Source organism: Rhinichthys klamathensis, unplaced genomic scaffold, assembly GCF_029890125.1.
Source record: "Rhinichthys klamathensis goyatoka isolate OS25496 unplaced genomic scaffold, OSU_Roscu_1.1 h1tg000098l_1, whole genome shotgun sequence".
NCBI classification, from domain to species: Eukaryota; Metazoa; Chordata; class Actinopteri; order Cypriniformes; family Leuciscidae; genus Rhinichthys; species Rhinichthys klamathensis.
The window spans coordinates 145,283-164,502 of NW_026606637.1; the positions used below are offsets into that span (position 1 = coordinate 145,283).

Genomic DNA, 19,220 nt, shown 5'->3' on the forward strand with positions numbered 1-19,220 from the left:
ATCAAAACAGCATGCCTCTTTATAAAAAAATATGTTTTCAATTGTAGCTTAAGGCTGTCAATAGATTAAAATGATAATGGCATGTTTAGTAATTAACGTGATGTAAATTCGCTGACAATTGCCAGATTCTTTCAAATCATAGTCACCTTTATTTATATAACTCTTTTTACAATACAGATTGTTTCAAAGCAGCTTTACAACGTGTGACTATTTTTGTAATATTTGTGAATTTGATTATGTAGCCTACTTATCCATTTTCTTGTGATTGCCGTCAAGATTACTCTCTGGTGCTGTACACTTGCCGCGAGAGCCCGCCCACAACGCTGTTCTGATTGGCTGTGGGTTTTGATTGATTTTTACGCATCTCGCAGTCGCGTCTAGTGTGGACAGACAAATCATTTGTCGCTGGAATCTTATCGCATCGCGTCTGGTTAGGACACGGTGTTACAGTGATAACAGGAAAATAATGCAACAAAGTTTATTTCCGCTGTACAGCAGATCTATAAGAAAATAGTGTCATAGTCCAGCTTAAGTAAGTTCAGTGATGGTTAATTTCTGTTGTAAAAAAAGTTATTAATTTAGTTCATTTATCTATACAGCCGCTCTGGAGAAAACAGTGATGTCGTCCAGCTCAGTTTAGTTCTCACATAATGTCAATGCAGGCAGATCAATAATCAGGGCTCCAGACTGCGACCATTTTTCCTGCCCGTGCGACCAAAATTTCTTATAGGTCGCGCTGGCGCGACCACAACGTTGCCCAGAATCAAATGGCAAGCGAAATGAAAGCGGAACGAAACTGCGCTACTCATTTGTGCTTCAAGGACCGTTTATTGTTCAGACCAATAATAAACAGCGCAGCATCGAGAGCTACTCACCAGTCGCAGGCCGATCTCGATCACGCAACACCGTTACTACACAGCGCTGGGAGATCCAGTGAAAAAATCAATTAAATTCACCACAGAATTAATAACATCTCTGCGAGATCCAGTGAGAAACAGTCAGATTCGGCTCAAGAGTTCTCTGATTTAAACCACAGATATCAGATCAAACAGCGCTGAAATGGAAAACAGGATAAACATTGTGCCAAGTATAAACAAGTTATAGAAGGCTTTAAGTCCAAAAATCACCAACATTCACCATGGATTTAATGTAGTAACACTAACTGTAACTATGGTATTGTGACATAATTAGTCAAACACTTACAAGTACTACACATCTTTTTCCAGCACTTTAAAACTATAATATCATATTTAAATGTTTGTTTTAATGTGATGACCAAAACATTTTTTGTTCATCCTTCAAAGATGGTCCCCATTTATAAAACTCACACTTATTTAAAAATAAAAAAAAGATTAAATTACCATTGTAACCACCTACTGGTCCTGCAGAGGACGCTTATTAGCTATTTTCACTCCCTAATATCTATTTTTTCACTCATTTTGCTTTTGAATTAATATTAAGACATTATGAATGAAAAATAATTAAAGTTAAATATCTACACCTCTACTTAAGCTCAGTGCTTTATTGTCAGCCCCCACAGTGCTACTAAATACTTTCTGCAGAACTCAGTGGCTCCGGTGCTGCTGCCCTCAAATGTTAGTCTGAACTGGAGCCCTGTGAACTTAAAATAAAACTGCACATTGTAATTTCTGTACGTTAAGTCTATTTATTACCAAGGCATTTGTCAGTAATAGTCAAAATGCAGGAAATGTGAATAACTGAGTTGCAGGTTGATTTAAGGTGTGGCCCTAAATTTTCTGTCTGTGCTCCTAAATATTTGCAGTTAGGGGCTACAGTGCTCCTAGTAAAACCAGTTAGTCTGGAGCCCTGATAATATTGTTGAATATTAACCCTCTGGGGTCTGAGGTGTTTTCTGGGCCCTGGAGGTGTTCTGACATGCTCTGACATTTATGCTTTTTTCTGATACTTGTGACATTTTCATGGCTAGAGTCTGATTACACTGTATTCAGCACAAACTCTGCTACAATAATATGTCAGCAGCATGTATGTAAAAGTTTTTAGTTTTGAGATAATGACGTTTTGTGAAATTGGTTTGTGAAAAAACTAAAAAAAACATTGTCACTGAAATAAGGTCATGAAACCCATACTAATTATTTCTTCCCAAGACTTTTGAAAATTTTATCACATAGCCTAGAATATTTGCTTCAAAACTATGTGAAAATCATCCTGACTACTCATTCAGATAAGACAATGTATTGATTTAAAATTTGTAAGACATGTTTTGTGTAAGAAAGGCGTTAACCAGCCATTAATATTGATGGGTTTGACACCTGAGAAAGACAAAGACCCTCCCCTAATGGCCCTATAAGGTGATATCATTATGAGGAGCCTTGCACAAAGAATGAGGAGAGACTTAAAAAAGAATGGCTTTTAGATTGTTTGGATTTATTTACAACACAACATAATCCAAAGATATACAACAAATGACAAAAAAGCACATTAGTAAACACACTGATCTAAAGACAGAGACTTGGTCAGTCACACACCTTTGTGCCATTCCTAAAACATAGTAGGCTACATACCTGTCATCTCCAAGGTGTTTGATTTTTCACTTTACCATGTTCATGTACAGAGACTCATGTGAATGTTTAAGTCAGCAGGACTCATCAGTGGCATCTGGTCCCTTTAAAAATATTTTTTTAGAAAAAAAAAAAACACCTGTGAACATGCTGCTATCAAAAGAAACTATAGGGCTGCACGATTTTGGGAATACATTTTAGATTTTTCTGGTTAAAATTATGAAATTTACTAAATACATACACTATATATACTGTATATATATATATATATATATATATATATATATGAACACCAAGTTTGTTGTGCCTTGTAGGCATATATGTGTAGGGGGGGCTATATAAAATATTAACAATAGCCTAGATAGCAGGCAGCCTATAAATCGTTAAAAAGGAACACTTCAGTAACACTACACTAGAAAAAAAATATATGGATTATCATATGTTACTTCAAACGTTTCCATACGTTACGACGTTATGAAATGAGATTGAAGTAAAAACATGAAGCCTAATGTTTGGTGACAGCTCTGCAGTCCTCCGCATGGATCATTTGCATATGAACAGCTCGTGCGCGTGTGGGCGTGGTCATGGTGCGATTTGCCGGGGGGGATGCGTGGGATTTCCCACTTTCTGGTCAATGTATCCCTGCCTCTGCTTAATTATTTTGATCCCCCCCTCAAAGTGATCAGTGCTACTACACTAGTGGCGAGACGGATCACAAAACTTATCACGGGTCCGTGGTTTGATTAAAGTCAATTTTATTTTAAAATGCGCTACTTTGGCTGGCTCTACTATAGCTGCCACAGCCTCTCTGTAATCACCATTCAACTCAATGTCCCGTCCACGGCGCTATCTGATTAGTTACACCTCACGAGTAATAGCCTATCAACACTTGCGAGACGGTTGCAGGTCCGCTGGGCAGTGGAGCTGTGTGTCGAAAGGACGGCAGCATATTCAGCATATTACTGAAGCGGGGATATAAACATCACAATCTGATTATCTGTTTCTATGATGACAAGCAGAGTTAGTGTCCCAGTCACACCACTGGGAATGGCCGAAGTTACACATACGGTGTTACACTCAATTGAGGCTAAAGCAAAGGTTTTATGATTACTCGCTCTTGAGCGTCTGGCGCGAGTGATTTCAATGTTAAGTCAATGTGAAGACGCGTTTACGCGCGTCTAGATGTCCTGTGGCGCGATTGAGGCGTTTAGCGCGGTAGACGCGCGGATGAGGCGAATTGACTACCACAGATAATTATACTGTGATGGTTTAACTTTGCAATCAATCCGTGTTCAGCAGAGGCTGATATATTTCCTTCATTTATTAATAGCATGTTTTTTCGTTGTGCATGATCACAGTTCATATGTGTGGGGAAAGATAAGCTATTAGAGTAAAAATATTGCGTTAGGCTACTTCATGAGTTAATAAGAAAAAATATTTTACAATTCCTGCAAATGCAGTGATGAAGTTCATGTTCTCATGATTTATTTTTATGAATAAAAATGTTTCAAAACATCCCCCCCTCTGTTTTTTTCACAAATCGCACCCTGGGCGTGGTCACATTAGCGCTAATCAGCTCGGGCTGGAGAAACTGTACATGTCGTTGCTTTCATACGAATTACTTAAACAGAGAATATTTGTTTTTGATATGATTTACATCATTTAAAAATGGAGATTTTAAGCTTCGTAAAGACATGTTTCATGTCACAGTGACAAGCATTCACTGAGTTATAGGTCATTTTCTGTCGCGTTTCAGAATGAACTTCACATTGAGAGAGACGGGAGAACGCGCATCATGTTTATTTTCTTTATTTTACGAAAAACACAACATTTTGTTTTTATTATGAGTGTACACAAATAAAAGAAGACATTTAACAGTTTTGAATGATGTGTAACACTTATATGTAAGATCAAAATCAACAGAGTATTTTGAGTTTATTTTGCACTGATAAGAAAAAAAGCGAGCAGATCACTCCGGCGTGATTGCCGACCCCAGAGGGTTAAGTGTCCCCAACTAAGCAAGCCAAAAGCCAAAGGCGACCGTGGCAAGGAACCAAAACTCCATCAGGTGACAAAATGGAGAAAACCTTGGTAGAAACCATGCTCAGTCGGGGGGCCAGTTCTCCTCTGACTAACGAATGAACAGTGTATGATTATGATTCAGGCAGCATTACAGGTCAGAAGTCAGGGTGGATCGGAACATTCAGAATATTTATCCAGCTCCATCTGGTTGAAGAGTCATCACGCCGGTATGAAGAAGGGTTTGTTAAGGATCAGTGCCCACTGGCTGTCGTGTCGATGAGGCCTTTACAGAGGAGAGTCTAGTTGACACAATCTCTGCTGACACTTTAGGGATGCGTTGTGGTCTTGTCTAGGCGCAGATCCACCATCTGATCTGGATACGGCCCAGATCCGGCTGACTACATCATGCGTTGTGGTCGTGTCTAGGCGCAGGTTGACTACAGTAAACCTCGGGATAAACAGAGAGACTAATATTAGCATAGATGACTGAACCGGGCTAATATGGTCATACTTCCTAATTCTAGTACGAACTCTAGCTGCTGCATTTTGGACCAACTGGAGTTTGTTTATTAAGTGTGCAGGGCAACCACCCAGTAGAGCTTTACAATAATCTAGCTTTGAGGTCATGAACGCATGAACTAACTGTTCCGCATTTGTCATTGAGAGCATATGTCGTAATTTAGATTAGGGATGCACCGATACCATCTTTTTCAGAATCGATCCGATGCGATACCAAAAATTCTGAGTATCGACCGATACCGATACCAATCCGATACCGTAAAATACATTCATGAAAAACAAGATAACAAAAATCAAAAAGATAAATTATTTTAGATTTAGCCTAGGCTACTATAAAATTGAGACATGTTTTAAATGTATAGCACAGCTGTTTAATGAGGCAGCAACATATGATAGATAGGACAGAACAAGAAAGGCTATTAATAATCTTTTATTGCATCACGGCATTATGATATGAAAGGCTCCAATACATAGACTGTAAAAAAAGATGGACGACGCCCCTTTGCTCTCTTCCATTGGTCAGAAGTGAAACCGCCAGTATCCGGATATGGCGCTGACATCTTGGAACTTGAGTCTGCGCAGAAGCGATTTCAGGACCAGACCTGTGCAGTAGTGAGTAGGAAGTAAAGCCGCGAAATCAAGGCCCCGCCCTCACTCTCGCAGAATCAATCGCAAGAACATGCTCTTGCACTTTTTTTAAATTAATTATAGAAATTTAGATATTAAATTTAAAACTCCAATCTCCTCAGTCTTCCGAAGATCCCGAAAAAAAGTCTGTTGGTGCTTCAGTGACTACTTCGCTCAGAGAACCTGTCAATCACAGCTGTCAATCATGACGTCACCACCACCGCATCAAATAACTAACTAAAAACAAACTTATTTTAAAAACAAACACTTGAAATTACATCAGCGTGATAAAAACTACAGTAAATGACAGAAACCATATTTGGAAAAAGGATATTTGAAGTGTAATTTAATTGTTTAGGTGGTCTTCTCACGTGTCATTTACTGTAGTATGTTGAATAACATGGGGAGGCGGGGTTTATGACCTATATTAGGACCGGCCACCGGCGGGCGATCGAGACGTTTTGGCTTCACTTTTCAGGGCTTCTGCGGCACGCTTGCTCCAATACTGTGCGGCACAAAGCGCTTGTGTGCATCCCGAGTGCAGAATGATGCGTTTGAAGCAACATGGAGTCACAGGCAGCACGTCGAGTCCGCATTGAAAAGTTCAAAGTACAAAGGAAATACATATTGATGCGTAGTGTATTATACAGTATCTATCTATGCAATAGTTTATTGAGCCTTTTCTTTTAACAGTTTTAAATTTCAGTTACTGTGCGCGTGAAGAACAATTATAGTGCTCTGACTGTACTCTAGTGTTGTGATCTAACCGACACCCGGTAGAAAGTAACATGATTAAGTTACAGCAATAAAGTCCAGCAAGATAAAGTTGTTTTATGCGAAACCATACACCTTTATCTACAGATCAAGTATAATAATATTAACATTGAATCATCTTGAAGAGAGTTTCATCGTTGACTGTAACCGAACGCAACGCGCTGTTTGATGCTGAATGGAGAATGACTGACAGCCGCAGCGGAGGGAAAAGTTTACGTGATCTTGAATTTAATGACTTAAATATTCATTTCTATCTCACATAATGGCTTCAGAACACTTATAATAGAGTGCATGAAAACTTTATGGTACTTTAGAATGTTTTTGTGCCTTTTGTGGGGCTTAACAATAACACAGAATAGTATACGCACAATATCGGATTTGGATCGGCCTCGTCTGATCGATACCTGATCCGGCAAAAATGGCAGTATCGGATTGGTGCATCCCTAATTTAGATACATTTTTAAGATGGAAGAATGCGGTTTTACACATGCTAGAAACGTGGCTTTCAAATTAAAGGTTGGTATCAAAGAGCACTCCCAGGTTCCTAACTGACGACGAAGACTTGACAGAGCAGCCATCAAGTGTTAGACAATATTCTAGGTTAGTACGTGGAGAGGTATTTGGCCCAATAATTAGTTTTTTCTGTATTAAGTTGTAGGAAATTACTAGTCATCCAATTTTCGATATCAACTATGCATTCCGTTAATTTTGAGAATTGGTAAGTTTCGTCGGGGCGCTGAGAAATATAGAGCTGAGTATCATCAGCATAACAGTAAAAACTAATGCCATGCTTCCTAATGATATCTCCCAAGGGTAGTATGTACAGGATGAAAAGCAACGGTCCTAGTACTGAGCCTTGCGGTACTCCATACTGAACGTGATCGATATGATACCTCTTCATTTACTGCTAAAATCTGATAACTGTCAGATAAGTATGATTTAAACCATGCTAATGCAATTCCACTAATGCCAACGTAATTTTCGAGTCTATTCAAAAGAATGGTGTGGTCGATAGTATCAAATGCAGCACTAAGATCCAGTAACACTAATAGAGAGATACAACTCTCATTGATTTCAGGCTCTCTGGCTCCCGGCAAACATGACTATGGTGGCTGGTGGCTCTAATTTCACATTCCTTCTAATAGAATCGCCAATCACTAGGGCACTTTCAACAGGATTCTCAGTAGGTGCGTCACTGAGTGGAGAGAACCTGTTTGATGTTCTAATCGGAACGGAACAGCTGTGTTTTGTCCCGCAACTATGCCGTCTCACAGTCACCCAGTTGCCCTGCTGCATGGGCTCTACAGCCAGAACCGAACAGTGTACAGAGTTCTCTAAGGGGCTGTTTACACCTGGCCACTTCATGCGTTTTCTGTGATCGGATAGCTATCCGATCGTGAAAAGACCAGGTCTAAATGCCCTCCGAAACGCATTTAAGAAGGATTTGAATCCGATTGCTCAAACCACTTCAGGAGGTGGTCTGGGCCGCATTCCAGACGAAACTGGACAAGTGTAAATGCATCTGGTTGTTGAAACCACATATGTAAATTTTACTCCTCCCAAAAATCCTAAAAAATAAACGTGTGAGAGTGTGTTATAGGCTATATGTCATGTTATAGTCAGATATGACGACGCTGCGACACGCATCACCTCAGATGAGCAGCTGAGCGTCGATCTATTCATCAAGCCAACGCGTCGCAAACTATCGCAAATCAAAGTGAAAGTAAGTTGCAGACGCTTAACACACAATCATCTTCATTAAAAGTAAAGAGACGAAATGATCTTACCAGTTCTGTTAACGCTCTCTCTCATTGCTGTCTTTGATTTTGAAATTAGCTGATGATCAATAAAATGCAGCAATATCTGTTGCTTTCGGTGACGTGCACTCCATTAAATCTGCAGCGGGAATTGAAGATCGGATTTATATCCGTTTTGTAAAAACACATTTATGTGACCAGGTGTAAATGGAATCGTTTTCATAAATCAGATAGCTATCCGATCTGGGAAAACGCATTGAAGTGGCCAGGTGTAAACAGCCCCTAAGCTAGTCGCATCCAACGCAGTATCTGAAGCCCTTGCATTCTTACTATCCTCGATTTAAAGTTTTTTGATGCGTGTCTCTATTCTGAAATCATCTCCGTAAGCCTGACTATCTCCCTGCATGTATCACGTTTAACCCTCACAGCTGACAGAGAAGGCTATACTATACATGTGGCAGGCAGTGCAAATGACAAGGAGATTACATGACTCAAAAGACGGTAAGCACGGATGGCAGGTTAACAGGCTAGCAAAATGCTAGCAATTTAGATTAAAGTTAGCGATGTCAGATCAATGTGACAGACAATATTATATAATATCAGATTTATTGTTATGATTAAATTATATTAAGCAATATAAACGGCAGGAAAGATAGAAAATGGAGTTTAAAAATACAGAGCTACAAACGCAATTCAAGACAGGAAAACTGCTGTGCAACAGTGAAAATGGGCCATCCCTATCATAGTGCTTTAATGTCAAACATGTCACTCTTTCCAATGACTGAAAACAATATAAATCTGTTAATGATGTTTTGTTGTGTTTTATCGATGTTTCAGCATGATAACATCAGTCTGTTCACTGATGGTCATATTAGATACATTTGTTTACCGGTACTAATAAGTATAACCTGCAGTTAAATCCATTAGTTCAAAAGAATTGGTACCAAACATAAAGTTTAAGAATAAAATTGAAATCCCCAGCCATCTCTATAGAATGATTAAAAACAGGGATAGAAAAAAGTATTTTAATATTGAAAAAAATAAAACAACATTTATTACAATGACAATGGCTTTTTTATTGCTTATTTTTAGAAAACCCATGCGTATCATCGGCTGCAAGATGATGTTCCTGTGCCAGTGAAACAGCGTCGTCTGGAGGAACTCATCTCTGTTTTTAGAGAAGAGGCAACTAAAGTCAACATGGCTTTTATCGGCAGTGCACAGCTGGTGTTGGTAGAGGGAGTGAGTATAACATCATACTTCATGATGTTTTGCCTCATTTTCTCCACCGCTTGTAGGGTTGCTTGGGGATAGAAACTGTAAAAAGATATCTGGTACATATGTACATTTAAAGCAGCACTTAAAAATCCTCACTGACTTTCAGTGTATGGACAAAAACATTTAAAACGCTTTTAACAAATATAATCTTGTTTGTTCCACAGAGGAAAGTCAAACAGGTTTGGAACAACATGAGTATGAGAAATTATGAAAGTATGCTCTGGTATGTCATCGGAGTATTCCATGTATACTGAATATTTGCACACTTTGCACAGTTTGCATCCTATACAGCTCTGGAAAAAAATTAAGAGACCACTTTTTTTTTCAGAATTTGCTATTCATAGGAATCTTTTTCCAATATATATCATGTTCTATTGTATTTATTGTTGTACATTTAACAAACTTGTTGTAGAATTTATAATAGATTATATGTTAAGGCAGTGGTTCTCAACCTTTTTTTGCCCAGACCCCCTATCCATTTTCCAGGTCCAAAAAAGGGCTAAATGTCTTTACTGAATGTATGCTGATTATCATTCTGTTTTAATAATAATAATGTGTATTATTCACGTCCTTATTATTATCATTATTAGGGGCCAAGCACCGAAGGTGCGGAGGCACCTATTGTAATCGTTAGCGTTCTTATTATTCTTCTTCTTCCTTCTTCCGACTGGGCGTCTATGGCAGCCCATAGAACTGTTTGCGGGAAAGTTGTTTTGGTTTGACATTCTGATAGAGGACAGTCCCACCATTAAATATACCAATTTTGGTGTCTCTAACTCATTGCCTCTAGCGCCACCACCTGTCCAAAGTTTCACTCAAATTATGCTAATAACTTTTGAACCGTAAGGCCTATCAACAAAATTCTTTTTTCCTCTGATTCCTGAGCTCATGACGATTCGATCGCACCCTATGACGTCATTTTCCGTCATAAAAATATGTCCGCCATTTCAAATTATCCAAAAAACCTACTTTTGCAAACTCGTCCTAGACGGTTTGTCCGATTTTCACCAAAATTGCACCAGATCATCTCCAGGCAGTGCCGACAAAAAGTTATGGAATTCAAGTTGATTCGCTTAACCGTTTTTGATAAACGCACAAACTAATTTTACGTAGCGCTTGCGAAAACAAACATAAGGCTGTATCTCCGCAACGCTTAATCGTATTCAGACCAAACTTGGTACATGTCAACACAAGCATGACCTGAGGCTACATGCTGCGTTACGGCGCAGCACCACCTACTGGTCCGGAGATATGAAAAATGGCTATTTTTGCTCATAACTTCTGAACGGTTTGTCCAAAAATCATAAAAGTGGTCTCATTAGATTCAGGGCGTCATGCCGAGTTGATATCCAATTTTCCCAGATCGGCCATTTTGGCTGTCGGCCATTTTTAATTATGTGCTAAAATGCTGTATTTTTTTAACGCATGAACGAATTGTTACGAAACTCGGTATGGGTCATCAGTACGATGCCCTGAAGGAGCCTGAGAAGTTTCAAAACAGCGCCACCTAGTGGTAAAATTGTATTTTCAAATGCTTATAAATCTGGCTGTGGTTGACTTATTTTCACGGGAGTCATCTCCTTGGGTTCCTGAATCTTTGCCGAGTCCACAGATACCAAACATGCTAAGTTTCGTCTTACGGTTTGTGTAGCGTTGTGATTTAGCGCTTAAAAAACATTTGCCGATATCTTCGAAACCGTTAGTCCGATCGAGACAAAACCACCGTCAGAAGTTTGGAAACATAGGTCGCTGGCTATTTGCTAATGCCCAAATGCCAAAATATTGATAGTAAGGGGTAGTAAAATTCAATCAAAGTCACGTGTCAGTCATTTTTGACGTGTTTTTTCATATAAATGTCTATAACTCCGAAGCGAATTGAGATATTTTCACCAAATTTGGCACACACATGTATGGGCTCATTTTGAGGACATAATGAAAAAAAATTGTGGGATTTTGCCTCTTGTTGGCGCTATAATAGAAAAAAAACATGAAATTCCCATTGACTTCAATACAGTTTTGTGATGTAAAATGTTATACTTAACAAATGCATTGCTGTAACATTATGCAACTCAGAATTTGCCACCAGCACCATCCCCTGAAGGTACTCAAAAGATTTCGAGACCGCGCCACCTGTTGGTCAAAAGTAAAAATTAAATTTCCAAAAATGCTAATAACTTTTGAAAAAATATGCGTATTGTAATGACACTGGTCTTAATATATTCCTTGGGTCATGCCGAGAACATAGATACCAAGTTTGACATATTTGGACGATTTTCCTGTCCGCCATCTTGATTTTCATTGAAAACCTACTTTTTCAAACTCCTCCTAGGCCGTTTGTCCGATTTTCACCAAATTCGAATCGTATCATCTCCAGACCGTGCTGAATAAAAGTTATGGATTTCGTGTTGATAGACAAAACCGTTTTCTTATACTGCAGCAGCATATTTGAGGCATGTGGCCAAAAGGACTATTCAGGCTTTATGTCTGCAATGCCTCGACATATTGACTCCAAACTTTGTATGTGTCATTGTCACCTCACTCTGACCACACCACATCAATTTCGTAACTGCGCCAGCTACTGGTCGAAAGTGATAATCCATTAAATCATACTTTTAGTTAATGTATATGATTTTTCAGCCATTTTACCAAAATTCTCTTATGCTCCTTGCTGCAGTTGATCTGCCACTCCCACCCATGATGGCATATGTTGCCGCTTCTTGCGCTTGGCCCCGGTAATGGCTGCTTGCAGCTATATTTATTATTATTATTAAATCCGTAACTTTTTGTATTTAAAATGTACAACATTTATGTAATGAGCGAGTACATCATGAATACATTTTCCAAACCGTGTTTTTGTCTTTTCCTGAATCACTAAAGTACACCTATAATAAGTGTTTATATTGGGACTATTTTAAGGGTTTCTCCGCTTTCTCCTTGTTTCCACAAGCGCTTGCGCTCCCGTAGCGTCTGTCGTTGCTATGCAACCATGAACTTCGCTCTCCATGACATGATGACGAGGAAGTATCAGCAAAGGATTAATTGATTTCTAGCCCTTGCATTAGCTTTACTACTAGATATATTTATGGAGATGAGAAATAAAAACCCGCCCTGTACAGCTATGATCAGCTGTTCGGCCGAGCTTTCGATGTTGTTACGGAAAAGGCCGAAGCTGATCGGTTGGTTTTTGTCACATGACTTGCGGTGCGCTTGCGGCATTCTGAAAAGTTGAGGTGTTTTCAACCGACCGCGTCGCTTCTATTATGAGTGCGCTTGCAAATCTTTTTTTTTTAAATGCACTGTTTGTGGACTGTTATTTTGAACTGATAAGTGACTAAATGTCACAGAGGTTATTATGTATGGAAGACTAGGAATGCAGGATTTGTTGTGACACCTTATAAACCGAAAGAATAAGGAATAGCATAAATCAATTTAATTAAAGCATAAAAATTTAAATTTTAAAATGGACAAATGAGTAGACATTTAAAATTGTTGTGCAATTCTTGTTTTATGTTAAATGTTTGAATATTTATGTTAAATGTAAAAATGTTTAATAAAATAGAACAATAAATGAATAAATAGTAGGCCTATATTAAAAATAAATAGACATATGAGACTGTTTATTCACGTTTAAAACATAATTTAATAAAGCCAACATTTAAAAACATTTTGGCAGTTTTATTTTTCTTTATCCATTTAAAAATATTGTTAAAATATGCTACTATAAACTGGTAGGGGCAACAAATGAACTTCCGACTCTCTCCCATTCCACTCAAAGTAGATATAAGATGGGCTGTCATTGGACAGTAAAAACGACCGTAGGCTATACGGTCATTAAAGCGGTAATGCTTTGCACTTAGGTTTTATTACGCATTTAGGAGAGTATTGCAAGAAGCTGCTTACATTAACCTTAATTTCGGAAAAAAAAATACAATCATGATTTTTCATGAAAAATTATGTTAGAATTGTAGGCCTAAAATACCTTGGTATCAACTTGTTTTCATCAATGGTACAATTAATACAATTACAATTAATTTGGTTTGTCATGATTAATTTGTGTTCATAATCAGTAAAAGAAGAAAAATCTTCTAACAAGAATAAACAAATATGAACAATTAAATTATTATTGTACTATTAATTATTTTTAACTATCTTGAAACTATCCAAGCGGTGTTTTGCGCTCAGATGTGACGGCGGAATTAATACATTACCAAAATGTGATTACAGAATATATTTAAATTATCCATCAAATTGTAATTTTCTCCTTACAGTCTTGCGAGTTAACAATAATGCCTGACCAGTAAATTACTTAGTGAACAAAGAAAACATTTTGGCATTAGGCGGTTAATGCCTAAAAATGTAAAAGTTTTACCTTATAAATAGAATTTAGTTTTATTCATTTTAAAATTCGTCGCCGGAGTGAATGGGAACATGATTTATTGAAAATATTTGAAAATATATAAGTGGTTCTTAAGTCAATACTTTTTTAATGGCTTGTCAACTTTCCATTCCTCCGCTCTAAAAATAATAGAGTCGTTCCAAAAGAAACGATACATAGCTTACATGTCGCATTAAACTGGCAAATTTTAGAATGTTGTAGGCAATTATTTTGCAAGTAATTACATGTTTAATCTTGTCTTGCCTGGATCTTTGGTGTAAACTCGTGAACGACCCCCATGAACACCATGAATGCCCCCCTTTCAAAAATCTTGCTTCCAACACCCCGTTGTTCTCTGAACGCCCCCCGTTGAGAACCACTATGTTAAGGGAACAGATTTTTCACTAAGGATTCATATTACAACTATGGCATGTTGTAGATATAGTTTCTATGTGCAGGCTGCTATTTTTCATTACAAATGCTATAGATAAAAAAAGAAAGAAAAAAAGTTAACATTGGCCATCAATGGTCTTACCTGTAATTATATCCTTATAGTAACAAATGTTAGTTCTTGTAATTATATTTATAATTAAAACTATGTTACTTTTTCATAAGACCAAGTACAATTAGAATCAAGACGAGCTTTAAAGTCTGTACCTTCTTGAATTATTGACTAAACAATCCCCATGTGTAAAATGTGTTCTGCTAATAATGACATTAGGAAAAACCTGGCAGATGACAGTAAATTAATATTTTCATTATACGAACAATTTAAGTAAACTTCTGTCTAACTGATAAGGTTTTAGGTACTGAAATAATATAATATACATGCAGTTATGTTATTAACCAACTTTGCATGTGGATGATACCACAAAAGACAAATATTGCAAAAATAAATAGACAAACAAACAAATCTCATGATGGAGCATTCCCTGGGACCCCGCTAAACGGTTCACACTTCAACCCCCCCAATGTTCAAACCAAAACTATGCCCTTGCAAAGCTGAAAATTGGACTCATCAGAGAAGATGACCTTACTCCTGTCCTCTACAGTCCAATCCTTATGGTCTTTAGCAAACCTGAGCCTGGCTCTTCTTTGCTTTTCATTGATGAAGGGTTTTTTTCTAGCTTTGCCTGACGTCAGCCCTGCCCTTAGAAGCCTATTTTGAACCGTCTTCGCCGTGCACTTAACCCGAGCTGCTGTTTGGCATTTTTTTGTGAGTCACTTGACGTCATCTTACAGTTCTTCAGTGACATTCCAATGAGTTGATGGTCATCCTGGTCAGTGGACAGTAAAGCCAGAATTGAACCCTTCTTTTCTGCTCTCAAAACTTTTCTTTTTAACTGTTTTGGCATGGTCAATATTTATTTTTTAATTGCAATTACCTTCGATGTCATTCTAGCAGAGTTTTTACTATCCAGCTGGTCCTATTACAAGAGGATAGTGATGATCACGTCAGAGGTTTCCTTGATAAATATGATTTAGTTCAGGTGATCACCTAATCGTTAGCTCATTAAGTAGAATGAGCGTGCTTTTGTTGGAATTCAGTAGACACTGGAGAGGAATGGCTGCGGTACATGAAGAAATGCTGATTAAAGTCTCTTATTTTTTTTCCAAAGCTGTATACTTAATCAGTAGCCAGGTAGTATGTTATTCCAAATATAGCCTTATGGAACCATGAAACATTTCACCAAATATATTTATTTAGTTTTTTTCTTTTAAATTGCTTCTGATATCAATTTTATTTTATCAGTTTCATCTGATTACAGATTGCCTTCAGTGGGAAGGGGAAAATGTTATAGATTTACTCTTAGATACTATTGTAATACTCTTAGATGCTCTACCAATGTTTTGAATGCCTAAAAGATTCACATTTTTCAGAATTCATTTTTCAAAGATTCAGATTTTTTTTTTCCTTTCTTGATATTTTACAGGAGAGTAAAAGAACCTCTGACGAACTTTGTGGTCGAAATGATGGAAATGTTAAAGTAATTTTTCCTAAAACAGATTTGCGTGTTCAACCGGAGAAACTTCAGATGGTCCCCATTAAACCTGGAGATTATGTGTTAGTCAAGGTATGCTATGTGCTAATAGTTCTTTCTCTAATATTGGAGTAATCAATTTATTGTTAAAGACAAGTAAATTATATTAATTTATTCTTTTTACATTACACATTGTTTCAAAGCAGCTTTGAAAACGTTTGTAGCTATAATGTTTTTAATACCTTAAACCTTAATGCCTAATTATCCACATTTAGCAGTTTAGAGCAGGCCGGTAGAATAATTAACATAAGGCAACAATATGAACAATTTGCTATATGGTATGGGTTTATATGCAGGGCCGTCCTTAGGGCGGTCAACCGCACCGGGCCTCGCGGTGAACGGAAATGGGAAACTGCTCGATGTGAGGACTAAACTTGAACATGGCTTGGCAATAAACAAAGACTAAGACTCACCAAACAGCAGTTACACACCGGCATGGCTTGTTGAACGTAGCAATAGTAACTAAGAGGGGTGGGTCTTTGTGAAAGGTCAATTGCAATTTCAAATCATTTAAATTCTCTGGACTCGGCCGGACTCGACTTGGACTCGGATGTTAAGGACTCCGACTTAAGTCCAACTCGGACCCCTTTGGACTCAGACTTGATTGGTTTAGGACTTGGACTCAGACTTGATTGGTTTAGGACTTGGACTCGACTCGGACTTGACAAAGGTGGACTCGGACCCAACACTACCTAAGATGAAGTCTTGTGAATTATTAAAAGTATATGTATACTAAAATCCAAATGTAGGCCTACAATATATATATATATATATATATATACAGTATATATACACTCACCTAAAGAATTATTAGGAACACCATTCTAATACTGTGTTTGACCCCCTTTCGCCTTCAGAACTGCCTTAATTCTACGTGGCATTGATTCAACAAGGTGCTGAAAGCATTCTTTAGAAATGTTGGCCCATATTGATAGGATAGCATCTTGCAGTTGATGGAGATTTGTGGGATGCACATCCAGGGCACGAAGCTCCCGTTCCACCACATCCCAAAGATGCTCTATTGGGTTGAGATCTGGTGACTGTGGGGGCCATTCAAGAAACCAATTTGAAATGATTCGAGCTTTGTGACATGGTTCATTATCCTGCTGGAAGTAGCCATCAGAGGATGGGTACATGGTGGCCATAAAGGGATGGACATGGTCAGAAACGATGCTCAGGTAGGCCGTGGCATTTAAACGATGCCCAATTGGCACTAAGGGGCCTAAAGTGTGCCAAGAAAACATCCCCCACACCATTACACCACCACCACCAGCCTGCACAGTAGTAACAAGGCATGATGGATCCATGTTCTCATTCTGTTTACGCCAAATTCTGACTCTACCATCTGAATGTCTCAACAGAAATCGAGACTCATTAGACCAGGCAACATTTTTCCAGTCTTCAACTGTCCAATTTTGGTGAGCTCTTGCAAATTGTAGCCTCTTTTTCCTATTTGTAGTGGAGATGAGTGGTACCCGGTGGGGTCTTCTGCTGTTGTAGCCCATCCGCCTCAAGGTTGTGCGTGTTGTGGCTTCACAAATGCTTTGCTGCATACCTCGGTTGTAACGAGTGGTTATTTCAGTCAAAGTTGCTCTTCTATCAGCTTGAATCAGTCGGCCCATTCTCCTCTGACCTCTAGCATCAACAAGGCATTTTCGCCCACAGGACTGCCGCATACTGGATGTTTTTCCCTTTTCACACCATTCTTTGTAAACCCTAGAAATGGTTGTGTGTGAAAATCCCAGTAACTGAGCAGATTGTGAAATACTCAGACCGGCCCGTCTGGCACCAACAACCATGGCACGCTCAAAATTGCTTAAATCACCTTTCTTTCCCATTCTGACATTCAGTTTGGAGTTCAGGTGATTGTCTTGACCAGGACCACACCCCTAAACGCATTGAAGCAACTGCCATGTGATTGGTTGATTAGATAATTGCATTAATGACAAATTGAACAGGTGTTCCTAATAATCCTTTAGGTGAGTGTATATAGGTGGTCAAATGACACTTTCCATTTTCACACAGTAATTTTTCACCTATTAATGCGAGTGAATTACTTGCACTGTAGAGAACTGAAACAAAGCAACAGAAAAATGATGCAACTACTTTTTCTCTCTTGTAGTGAATTTTTTGTTTCACAGAATGTCACTGACTGTTAAATGTTCCAACAGATTACATCAGCTAACTCACAGAGTCTTAGAGGGCATGCCTTGATCCACTCCTCCCTGAACGACAGAAAATCATGGTCATCTAAGCATCTTCTGAGCGAACAGACAATTTCATGCTGACCCTAAGATATCATGTTGCCTTTCTCAGTACACTATATGCATGCTGTAAATTAATAGTAAAGAAATAAACAGTTATTGTTCATTGTATTGAAGCAAAATGTCTAAAAAACGCAGAGTAAATGCGTACAAAGAAATTCAAAAGATGTCATGTATTGTTTTGACAAATAAAGTTTCTCTCAAACCAAGGTGCAGTATATATGAAGTATCATATTGCTATATAAGCTATGTATACTTTTATATAATATACTTTTAACCAGTAGTTGGGTGTTTACAAGCTGCAGGAAGATGTTAACCATCTTCTAAACAAGCCAAGAGTGCAAGAGAATACAAATACTTGACATATGCATTCACAACCTTGTAACTATTTTATTGTACTTTAATCCTCTGGTGTCTAAGGTGTTTTTGGGGTCCTTGATATGTTTTGACATGCCCTGACATTTGTGCTATTTTCAGTTGCTTATACACATATTAATTTCAAAGGTGTCATTACACTCTATTTAGCACAAACAGTGCTACCATAATATGTGAGCAACATGTATGTACATGTTTGTATTTTTGAGAGAGTAATGTTTATGCATGGTTATTGAAAAAACTAAAAATTAAAGTTTCTGAAATAAGGCCACAAAACGCATACTAAATATGTGTCCACAAGACTTTTGACTAATGGATGTTGTCGCCTTGAGTTTTTGCTTCAAAAACTGGAATAAAGATCTGAAAATCATCCTGCCTAATCATTCACATAAAACAATACATTGATTTAAATTTTGTAAGACACTTTTTGTTTGGAAAGGCAATATCTGTGGGGGTGTGAATGATCATGAATAATGCTGTGTGGTTCACACCTGAATGACCCGCATAATGAGGTGCATAATGAGCCTTTCAGTCAGGTATGTCACTGAGAGGGAACCACAAGAAAGAATACGACGACAAAAGAAAAGAAAAGAAAAAATATATATATACAGTATATATATTATACAGAATTGGTTCAAAGTTAGAGT

The 19,220-nt window shown here is 38.0% G+C and overlaps 1 protein-coding gene across 1 annotated transcript in view; it reads left to right on the forward strand.

Moving 5' to 3' along the window:
* cdk5rap1 (CDK5 regulatory subunit associated protein 1) overlaps window positions 1-18,407 on the forward strand; it is a 122,659-nt gene extending 104,252 nt beyond the window's left edge. The window contains exons 8-10 of the mRNA XM_056252862.1: window positions 9,332-9,481; window positions 15,827-15,967; window positions 18,106-18,407. Coding sequence (XP_056108837.1) covers window positions 9,332-9,481; window positions 15,827-15,967; window positions 18,106-18,222 — 408 coding nt within the window. The 3' untranslated portion in view covers window positions 18,223-18,407. The remainder of the gene's footprint in view (window positions 1-9,331; window positions 9,482-15,826; window positions 15,968-18,105) is intronic.
* The last annotated feature ends 813 nt before the right edge of the window (window positions 18,408-19,220 follow it).